General features: G+C 37.7%; 1 protein-coding gene across 9 annotated transcripts in view; it reads right to left on the bottom strand.

Annotated features, from left to right (window-relative positions):
* Positions 1–11,652, bottom strand: part of dip2a (disco-interacting protein 2 homolog A) — an 86,901-nt gene that overhangs the window by 29,694 nt on the left and 45,555 nt on the right. For all 9 annotated transcript variants that reach the window (XM_008403925.2, XM_008403913.2, XM_008403915.2 and 6 more), the window contains exons 3-5: positions 9,548–9,619; positions 3,160–3,279; positions 2,945–3,064 (exon numbers count right to left, since the gene is read on the bottom strand). In XM_008403925.2, the coding sequence (XP_008402147.1) occupies positions 2,945–3,064; positions 3,160–3,279; positions 9,548–9,619 (312 nt within the window). The remainder of the gene's footprint in view (positions 1–2,944; positions 3,065–3,159; positions 3,280–9,547; positions 9,620–11,652) is intronic.

The following is an 11,652-nucleotide window of genomic DNA, read 5'->3' as shown; positions in this document are numbered from 1 at the left end:
AAGATTTTAAAAAGTTTTTCCAGCCATTCCTCTTTCAATGTGAAAACGGGGGCATGTTTTAAAGACAAACACAAAAATCCTTCAAACATCTTAAAATATTAGACGAAAGATTTCCAGCCTGCTGTGCATAACAAAGCATTAATGAATTACAAAAACTACCCACAGAGAGCGAGAGACAGGCATTAAGAGAACAGAAAGGTTTAGAAGACGGATTTCGACCCTGTGTGTGATCAGCACATGCCTGATGGATATTTCTTCTCCTAAAACGACTTCAGATGATTATTCTTTCTAATCACCCACAGAATATATTAACAAGACAAGTCCACCAGCTGAGACACTATTAAGAACCGCTGCTGCTCGCTTTAAGCTGATATTTGGTTTTGTCGAGGCTGTCAGAAGAGGGACGGAGGAGGTGGAATTAGAATGAACCAATTTAATGTCTCTACCATCGCACGGCTCATGCGGGTTATCTCACATTTATGATTCTGTTTGTTATCCCTCTGCCCGTCTCTGCTCTCTCTCACTCTCCAGTAACTTTGACACAGTTAGGCGAGCGAGGGAGGGAAGGAGAGGGTCAGGGAATAAATTTAAAGTAGAAAGAGGGAGGCTGAAGGAAGAAGGCGTATATATCACCAGGAGACAACATTATATACAGAGAGAAAGTGCATGGTTCAGGTAGACAGGGTTGTAGAAACAGACATAAGTACATACAATAAAAAAGGAGGTAAAACAGACTATAACCGAGACTTCAGTTATTGCACCAGTGGTATACGTCTTCCCGCAAACAAACAGCAAAATAGTAAAACTCCTATCTGGTGGTAAACTATGCCAGAGGAAGCACCTCTTCATAACCTGAAGAAAATGGGAGCATCACTGAAAATATGTGCAAAAATTAACATTCAGTTTTCTTAGAATGATAATTTAAATCTTTCTTAAGCTGAATGCACCTGGCTAAGAAATACAGATAATCTGCAGGACTATTTTTCCAAAGTGAACTAGGGTTAGGAGTGTAGCTATTGAATATAAAATAAACATTAATTTCAAATGATATTCAAAAATACTTAATTCATCCCAACAGGAAATTAAATGATTTAGAAACTGAAATTATCCAAGTTTCTCTAAAGAGTCACTGTAGATGGTTATGCTGCTGTACAGCAGCACAATGATGCAACAGCAGTACGTAGTCAGAAAGATACTGAGGAGAAAATTGATTAGGGTTGAAATGTTTACCATATTTATTTATCAAACAGCAGGTGGCCCATTAGAGAGCTTTCTAATGTTTTCTTGTGTACCTCAAATTACACTGCAAGTAAATTAAACACATTCAATCTTTTATGTTCATTTGTCTGTTTCTTATACTTTCACTGTTCACAAAGAACAAAGATTATTGAACAAAGATTTTTTCAATAAACTGCAATATTTAGGTGATTCCTGCTTTAGAGCTGAAACAACAGCTTTTCAAAGAATAAACTGTGGCCTGTTTGAAAATAAAGTCAGATAAAAAAGAGGCTTTCTGATACGTAAACAGTTGCAAGATCAAGACATGTCAGCTGTCTATTCCTGCTGTGAGACAGCGAGAGAGAGACTGACATAAAGCAGATAACAGGAAGGTCGTGTAGAGTACAGCGAAACTTCTCAGTTTTATCCATGTGAGCTTCTAACCTTTTTTACTATGCTGGAACTGGAATTGTATTGGAAATCTATGCGCAATAATAAGCGCACAGAGATCACTCTTTTTATACTAATTGTGCTAATTGCTAATATAGAATTCTAAAGAAAGTCTAACATGTTTTCTCCAAAACCGGTTTTGATTGACAAAACTTTGATTTGAGCCTGTTTTCTCACATGGTGATGTGACATCACCTCTGGTCCTGATATAAATTAACACATTTTTTGTCATTAAAGGAAGGCTAAAAAAATACTTTCAATGCTGCTCTAAAAACACTTTGTGTATCAGTTCTTAAATGGTAATACATAAACAATATTGGAGGGTCAAAGCTTCAGGAAAACCTGAAATTGTGAAACCAGACACAACACTATGATGGATGCATGTTTAATTTAAAATGAAATTGAATCCAATGAATAGGAACACGGCTGCTATGACAACTGAACTGGGTGGGAGCACTCATGCAACCTTGTTTGATGAAAATTTACTCCTGAAATTCTTAGACTCATGGCCATCACAGAGGACAGGCGGATTTCAGAGGTATTGTCCAGCTTGTCAAGAACACCTTAGTTGTAAAATATGCTCTTGACTTTAAAATCACATACCTCAATGAAGAACAATAAAAACCCCAGAGTTGAAGAATCTTTGAAGACATTAACTCTTTCTTTTCACTGTTGAAGATCTTCATTTGGTTATTTGTTCCTCTGTTATGTCCTCTCTTTTAATGTAAGCCTTCAGGCTCCAGCTCTCCCCCTCTCCTTCCACCCATACACCAATAATAAAAGCACATCAGCGTTTGAAACATTGTTACCAAATCAAACACAAATTATTCACTGAAGAATTAGAAGAAATATGAAAGCGCCAAGCGGGGCCTTGAAAGCAGAAAGATGTGAAAAGGAAATAAAATATCTAAAATTCAAATGAACTGGCCCACACAATACAATCAGTTATAAAAACAGGTAAAATGTCGACATTGAGAGACGAAGTTAAAAATCTGATAACGCCTCCGTGATGCGGCACATGTGGGAAGGTCGGCCTGGGAACACGACGTCAAGAACTGAGTCCTTTGTAGTTACAAAGAATGAACACATTCATCAAACTACACACTTTCTTTCCAGAGGCAAATGCTTGGCAGCATCTTTATTAATCACTAGAGCAAATCAGGGTCACCATCCCACACTCCAGTACTCATGGGATTGATGAAGCTCCAGCGAGAACACGGATCTCAAACATGAGGAGTTTGCTTTAGCGCAGGTAAAGGTGGAGAAGGAGACTCACCAGGTGGGGTGCACGCCTCGACTGAAGACTGAACTAACACAGATCGTCTCTTCGAGGGCATTGGCATTTTCCTCTCTTTGTACTTTGCCAAAGCAGCTTGGACGGCCTCTGTGTGCAGATCTATGGAAAGGTGTTTGTTTTAAGTGATTGAAGAAATAGTGAACATTTAGATTTTTCAGAGATTGAGCTGTTTTTTTTTTTTTTTTTTTTTTTACCAGATCTGAAGCGCTCATCACGGGCATTGCCGGCCCGGGACTTGTTGTGTTTGGAAACTGGAAGAACAACTTGGGAGGAGGCCTGGATCCTGTTGTCAATTTGCAAAGATGGATCTACACCTGCAGACAAAACAGAACTGAAGTTTATAGAAAGAAACAAAACATCAATTGAATAATGGTACATTAATCAATTTAGTACATTAATCAATTTACTGAATGTCCCCTTAATGGAATCGAGTGTGCTAATTATTTTTCAGCCAGATCTATTTTTCATTATATAAATGTAATCCTTTAACACTTAGTCTGCTTTCTTTGCATTTATCAATTTGAAAATTAGAAAGTATTTGACTCAACCAGTCTCTCTTACAGCTTTAAAAACTAAACCAAAGTTTTTCAAATAAAGTAAATGCAGATTTCACAGAGGTAACTGAAAGGAGATGATTAGATACTAAGAGTGTCAAGAAGGAGCAGACATTAAATATTTACTAATTAGCATCAGAAATGAAACCTAAAACCACTGCTTCAACACCAATCTTCCAATCACTGGCTTCACTTCTCCTATGGTTTCACAACACAATGTGTTCAAACACTTTGAATGTGCTGCATCATTCTACACTCAATTAAAACAATGACCTTCAGTGTATTTCATTGGGATTTTATTTTAACTTTTATTTAACAAATGAATATCTGAAAAGTGAAGCTTTATCACTGGCCTGCTTCCTTATTGTAGAGTTCATTTTTGTAACCTCTATTGCTTTACAGCACAGACTTGCTCTTCCTTTAAATATAAAAACTAAGCCACAATTAGCATTTGACAGCTTTCTGGTAAACCATTTAGCCTGCAGCATATTGAATTTACCTGGCTGGCCTATCAGTCAGTCAGTCAGTCAGTCAGTCAGTCAGTCAGCCAGCCAGCCAGCCAGCCAGCCAGCCAGCCAGCCATCCATCCATCCATCCATCCATCCATCCATCCATCCATCCAGGTATCAAACAGCCGGGTTTTTCAGAGGTAGCTAAACGAGGATCAATGATTTCTACACGGTCAGCAACTCTCAGAGCAGCAGCAGACACACAGCAGAGCTTAATTGCATAATTCAATTAAATTAACATTTCTGATTTTGTCAAATGAGCATTAAACATATGAGATACAACACTGAAAACATAAAACATTTATGGACCGACACTGTGTGTTTGCCATTCGGTGTATGCCTTCACACATTAATATATGCCCCTTCATCGCTCTGACAGTCCGGTCACACAACAGCCTTTCCGCATCTCCCAAAGGGAAACAGGTCCATAAAGCGAGCCAGGACGGTAGACCCGGTTGCTGGGCAGAACACCCCACCCAGAAACACAACACTCAGCCAATCAGGGGTCTGCTTGGTCACAGCAGATGTCTTTATTGGTTCTCAGCGTACACTGATGAATTTATATCACCTGTCTCAAGACAGCACTTGGTTACTGCTGTGAGTCATAATGATGCATGTCTGTGTATCACCTCCTACATACCAAATTTATGACAAAAATTGAGTAAGAAGTTGCAGTCACAAAAAAAAGCGACATTGATGAAATCAATGTGGTTTATGTCGTTAACTGTAAAGTGATAGCTTTAAAAACGTGATTGAGAAACATAAACCTCTTAAAGGTTTATTCCTCAGTAATCAAATGGAATATTTGGTTTTATTCAAGGTAGTGTCAGCAGTTATTGACATCCATGAGCAGCAGGAGATAATTAAAAACTCCTAAGATCAATGCAAACTATAGTCTCTACCTTTTACAGATAAAATAAAAGGCCTTCAGATGTTATTTCGATTAAAGGAAAAGCACCTGAGAGTTTTTACAACTCAAATATTACTTAGTATCTAATTTTGACTAATATATAATATCAACTTCCTTCTGACTTTTCTGAAAGTTAAGTTATATGCTCTTGGATGTGGTTGTACAATGAAAAGTTGCATACCGTATTTTCCGCACTATAAGGCGCACCTAAAAACCTTCAATTTCTTCAAAAGCTGACAGTGCGCCATATATATTGCGCCTTATATATGGACCAATATTGAGCCACAACAGGTCTAGCAACTACGGTAAGCAGCCGCCGACATCATTTTCACCCGTAGAAGAAGAAGCGCGCGGTGCATGCTGGGATAGTTGTCAGAACGCTGGTTTGTTAATAAAGTTTGACTGACCTATCTACCCATAGACATGAACACATGTATATGATGTCTAGGTATCTACCGACCTACCTGATAATCAGGTGTCTGCAGGTCATTTAGCACCAAGTTCTCCACCAACATGCTGTGCGCGAACGGAGAAGGGTGACCATCGTCCGGCCACGCCCCAGCCCAGTTGCGGAAGGCTCTCCTCGCCGACCTGAGTCGGACTGTTTTGTTGACATTCCCTTTAGTGCAGCTCCATCTAGTGGATGCATAACGTAAATCCAGCCTCTACTGTAGCATCTATTCTATGCGCTTTATAATGCGGTGCGCCTTATATATGAAAAAAGTTTTAAAATAGGCCATTCATTAAAGGTGCGCCTTATAATCCGGTGCGCCTTATAGTGCGGAAAATACGGTACTTCAATATACTGGAAACACCCTTACAATTGCTATCTGAAACTTTAAAATAAAAATCATAAAGGCATAAAAGGATTTGTATTTTTTTTCCAGTATTGCAAATCTAAAAATCCCAGGAATTCAAGAAATTGTCATCCCTCTGCATATAAAAGGAAAATATTTTTCATATCTAGGCATGTTTCCCCACCAACAGGGAAAGGAGCAACAGAAGCTCAACTTCCTGAGGAAGTTAAAGCGTGCTCATCGCCTGCTGACCAACTTCTATTGGTCAGCAACAACAGAGCGTCCTGACCAACTGTGGTTTGGTTCCCCAGCTGCATAGCAAAATACAGGAAGGTCCTGCAGCGTGCTGGTGAGGTCAGCAGAACATGTCATCCTAACAAAAGCTCCCTCCCATCGAGTTATTTACATTGGGAAATATAAAAAAAAAATCAGTTTTGCTTTTGTAAAAACTATTTAACTCATCCTGAACCCTATTTGGTGAAACATAAAGAATAATCTAAATTTAATATGAAAGGCTTAAACAATTCACTTGATTTGCCATCAAGTTAATTTCACATTAGTAGCCCATAAAATTCTAATGGTGCATATTGATTGCGACAGTGCTGTGAAAAGGTGTCTGCCTCCTCACAGATTCCTTCTATTTTTGCTATAATGCGGCACTTAGAAGGTTTAAGTTTTCAAAATATTAGAAAAATGATAACTTCAGTAAATACAAAATGCTGTCATTGATATTATAGATCTGACAAAATTTCAAACTGCTTTTTGGATTTACCAAGGTTACTTTTGTCTGATTAAAATTAGTTTGATGATCTGAAACATTTACGTATGACTACTAAAAAAAAGAAAGTACATATGTTACAAGTAATCAAGTTAGGTTTATCCAAGTAAATACATTAAATGCATTAAGTTGTCATGTCAAACAAATATGACAATGAAGTAACTTTAAATTTAATTTAATGACATATAGCAAGTTAAATAATATTTTAAATTGAATTAATTTGAATTAATAAAGCGTTCTTATTGTACATTACTACCTTCATTCAGTTTTATTTTTTCAAAATCATCTCATTTTCGTCTATTTTGGACATAAGCTGTTTCTGTTTCGTAGCTGTTTATGAAGGTGTTAGTTTTCAAATATTCAAAAAAAATATAATTGAATCTAGTCAACAACTCTGGATTTTTTAATTTCATATACCATTTCAGAGCAATCGTTCAGTTTATCCAAGATGATCCATTTTTTGCAAGCATGTTTCCAGATAGTTTTTAAATCTTTTGTTCTTATTAGAATCTTCTGAATTTGAAAGTTTATAAGTTTCGACATCTGCATGTTTCTGTACCTGAAACATGCAGGTTTTTCTAAATAACTTTGCATATTCTATTAAAACACATATTATATTTAAACATTTCAGAAGTATGACACAGAAATGCTATTTACAGAAAAACAAATACATACTGAAACATTAAAGGATATCAACAATAAATCAAAAGAAAAAAAATCTCAAGCTTTTGAGATTTTAGGAGCCCACGATATCCTGAACAGCTCTCACTCTGTGTCTGTTAAATCTTAACCAGATTATTTGTACTGAAATAGTTTCTTAAGAAATCCAAAACCCATGTGCAAAGTTTCAGGACACATGCTACTGGCTTAAGTTAAACCATTTGGTTTTGGACTCAAAAAGATTAAACAAAGAATCACACAAAACTAACAAAAAGTGATGGATCGGGAGAATGAAGGAAATGATCCGCCCAAGCTAAATAACAGTCCTGCTAATTCCAGTGGAAAGCCTGGAGCTGGAAGCCCACTGTAGACTCTGGTTTCCACTCAAGCCTGTCGAAGCAGGCCGAACTGAAAACTGTGGGGAGTAGATGGAAGATGGAGCAGTGGCAACTTTTGGTATTCACTTCGAATGCAGGCAGAATCTGCCTCCAAAGCAGGGATAAATACACTTCTCTGATATATAAATACTGTTATTATATTGACTGTGACCCATCAAATTAGGTGCAATTTAATCCAAAAAACATTTGTATTACAAGTGCTGGTTTAAAACCCTTTAAACACATAAAGCACATGTTTTTCTCTCATGTCAGTAATGAGAGAATAATATGTTGTGCCACTAATTTCTTCTATCATGTCTTCTTTTTGTGCCTGAAAGCTCCTAAAACTCTCCATGTGTTTTAACCTTATAATTTGCACTTTTGTGCATCTAAGACAGGAGTCAGTAACTCTTTTGCGTAAAAAAGCAGCTTATTAAGCATACTAAAGAACTAAGATTTTGAAAGCTGGGCGAGTTTAGCTAAAACATATTTCTAGTTTCACATTTTAGAAAACAAATCATCTAAATTCTACAAAGGAACTAAAATATTTTGTACAATAAGACTAGCTGAGTGACACCTTTCCGTCAATATTTGAAATATTAGTGAGTTGCAGATACATCTACAGTCTTTTGTAGCAATGAACAAGTCTTTGACAGCAGTTTACCTGATTTTTTGACAACTCCTATTGGAAAAGGTAATGTTTGAATAAACAAAAGTCTTACCACAAATCTCGGGCTCAAGCTTGGTGTCTCAGGGATCTGGGGAAGCTATATCAGTCTGATTTGTCAAATTTTGATTTTGTTTTGATTTTGGAAGACTCATTTGTGTTCAAGTTTCATTCATGTCACTTTATCTGTTGCTTTCACACAAAGGAAACTTGCTAAATATCTTAAGGAAGCACCCAGACTCAAGTCTTCCAGAAACTAGAAGCTTTTCGATCACTTGAACAGTATCACAATATTGTTCACTGTGCAGCAATGAAGGCCCTGTTCCAAAAATAAACAACTTCAAGCACAAATTAAATATGAAGCTAAATTTATATGGTGAAAGGTTTGATGGTCTATTAAGGCAAAGATTTCTCCAAACTGACAAGACGTATCTTTGGAGGAATCAAAGTGAAGTTTTAAAACATAAGGACTGACAAGCATAGTGGCGGAAGGAGTATGCTAAGGGCCTGATTTATTGTCGGCTTTATCAACACAAAAAGTTGATACGGTAGAATGAGAAAGACTCTGTGTCTGAGTTCTTCAACATTTCAGATCAACGATAAGATGTCTGAAACTTGGTGTTCCAGCAGAACAACAAGGATTTAAATCTAAAACAGATTTAGAATAAAGCAGGCTGTCTTTACTACTGGAAAGGTCTTTACCTCAACCATATTGGAAATAAGACTGTGTTTAAAGGCCGAACAATTTACATGAGCTACATCAATTCCCCCATGAAGAGTGGTCAAACATCCAGCAGAAAAATGCTGAAGGCAACAGAAAGTATGTGGGTTCTCTGCGACCACTTAAAATTACAGAATTATTTTAACTTTCATGCCAATAAAGTGGACGTAACCTTTTCACCAACAGTTTAATAGCATTTCAAGCAGTCCCGTAAAATATTCATATGTCACTCACCAAAAACACCAAAATTAAAATGACTACAATCGATGTAGCTTTCTACTTATTTTTGAAAGTGAATTGTTAATCAGAAAAACTGCAATCTCACATATGCTTTCATATCCAAGGCTCTCTGGCCTGAAGCACGCAGGCGGACTTACAGGAACACATGAGCAAAGCGTAACTGAGTTAAAATCCCCTTTATGAAAACTTTATTAGTACATACTGTTCCATGTTATTTTTAAAACTGTTTGCAAAGCAAAATATGTAAAAGAGGTTTTGTTTTTCCACATTTCATTGGTCCCCACATCCTCCCTGTTATTCACTTATGCAGCCGGAGCTAAGTCAAATCTTCTCTCGACAGAATCGATCCAACAGGCCGGTGACGCTTACCTTGTATCTGTGGGATGTAGGGCGCCAGCAGCTTGCTTCTTTTTTTCTCATAGCCCTTCTGAGTGATGTCTCCTGTACAGACAAAGACAGACAAATAGAGGAACAGACAGAGAGAGAAAAGAGAGAAAGAGACATGGGAGGGGGGACAGAGAGAGATGAGTCATTAGCTCGGCTGAGGCTTGCTGTTCTGTGTGTGTTGGTGTGTATGACGGCCCCAGGATCACACTGCCAGGCTGGTTAGATTGGCACCACATGGTACCAGTTCCAGGTTCTGGTTAGGGAATGCTAAATGCCTCAGACATACACACTTTTCATTCACTCACAGAATATTTAGCAGCTTTGCAAAAACAACACTTTCAATATACTAGCTAGAGAAGACAATTTTCTCTGAGTATTTGAATAATATCAGCTGAGCGAGTGGAGTTTAAAGGATCATTTATGAGTGCCTAAAATAACATCCCAAAGTAGAAATACTGATGGACGCATCACACAGTTTTTTTCCCCCCAAGCATGTGAATAAAAGGCAATAATTTAAATAAGACCAGATGAATCCAAGAGTACGCTTTTAAGAATTTTCGTAAAATAAATTAAGATAGAAAAAAAAGAAAAGAATGAGAGAAATGTGTCAAGAAAGACACAAGCTCTAAAATAACTAAAGAGTTTAAGTCTAGTCTACAGAGTGGCTTAAAAGAGCATGAAAAATATCAAAGAACACAGAAAGGTCAGTATGATGAAGACTAGCCAATCCTAGATAAGTGGAGCACTTCTCATTTTCCATGAAAGATAGTACTTTACTCCTGAATCAGCCTGATTGAATTGTTTTTTTGTGTGGTTGTTGTTTAGAAAACTAAGATTCATTTTGAGCTATTTTTAAGCCAAACTGAGCATGCTTCATTTCCACACCCTGTTCTGTAACTCTAACAATGCCGAGATAGACCAAAACTGGAATACTGAGACACAGAAGCTTTGTGACAATAATCCCAGCTGTTAGGAGAATCCACCACATGATGCATATCTCTGTGTTGGTTTCAACTTATTTAAAAAAAATTTAATCCAGTATTATGAAGTACAGTCTTTATGTTCCTTTCTGAGGGGTTCATGACAGCTGACCAAATATTTCACAAACAATACAGCCATCTGAAGACTCACATAATTATCCAATGCTTCCATATTTAAATGATGAAACATTTGTTCATTACTCTTCAGGCAGATTGGATGCAAAATGTCCATGGGTGTCCCTGTATTTAGCTCCATCTATCTCCCCATGAACTCTGACAAACTTCCCTGTCCTCACAGAAAAAAAAGCATCCCCACAGCTTGATGCTGCCACTACCATTTTGCAAAAAGGAACATTTTTGATGACACCACATTCTGCTAAATATTTGCAAAATCTTCTACATGGTTTTTTGCAAACCCTACTAAAGTTGTGGGGATTTTTTCTTAGCTAAATACAATTGCACTTCACAAACTTTTCCAATTTTTAACATTTGTTGAAACAGGTATCATTTTCCTTTCCCTTTGCAAATATGCATTACTCAGCATTGGTCTACCGCAATAAATCTCTAATGGGACAAAATGTGAAACAATTTAAGTAACATCAATTATTTTGCAAGCCACGGTAAATGATTCCACATCACTACTTGCAACCTATTGGGTTAATTTCTGCTTGTACTCTGCTCTTTAAGCCTAATCAGAACAACTGTGTGATAATGTGAAGGCAGGTGTTGTTTGCAACGCTGCCCACTGCTCCTGAGTCACCAGTAACAACTGAATGCCTGCACTGTTAAATGTCCAAGAGAGATGGAGGCCAGCAACAATGCAATGCTGTCCACAGGCTAAGCCGGCTGACCTGACACTGACTCGTTCGAGTGATAAATTCTCTGTTTGTGTGCGTGTGTGTGAACATCAGTGAGTGTCTGTGTGTGTGCCAGCATGCCTGTTTGCACACCGCAGCAGCTAGCCAGTTTGACAAACGCACAATAGAGGCCCACTATTCTCTGCGACAGCTCCGAATTCTGGCCCGCGGCCTGCGAGGTCGGGCCGCCCGGAGAACACGCTGATCCATGGAGTTATGTCTCAGTAAAACTAATCTACTGATCCGAGAA

Source organism: Poecilia reticulata, linkage group LG2, assembly GCF_000633615.1.
Source record: "Poecilia reticulata strain Guanapo linkage group LG2, Guppy_female_1.0+MT, whole genome shotgun sequence".
Lineage (NCBI taxonomy): Eukaryota > Metazoa > Chordata > Actinopteri > Cyprinodontiformes > Poeciliidae > Poecilia > Poecilia reticulata.
This window is presented reverse-complemented; position numbering and strand designations above follow the sequence as displayed.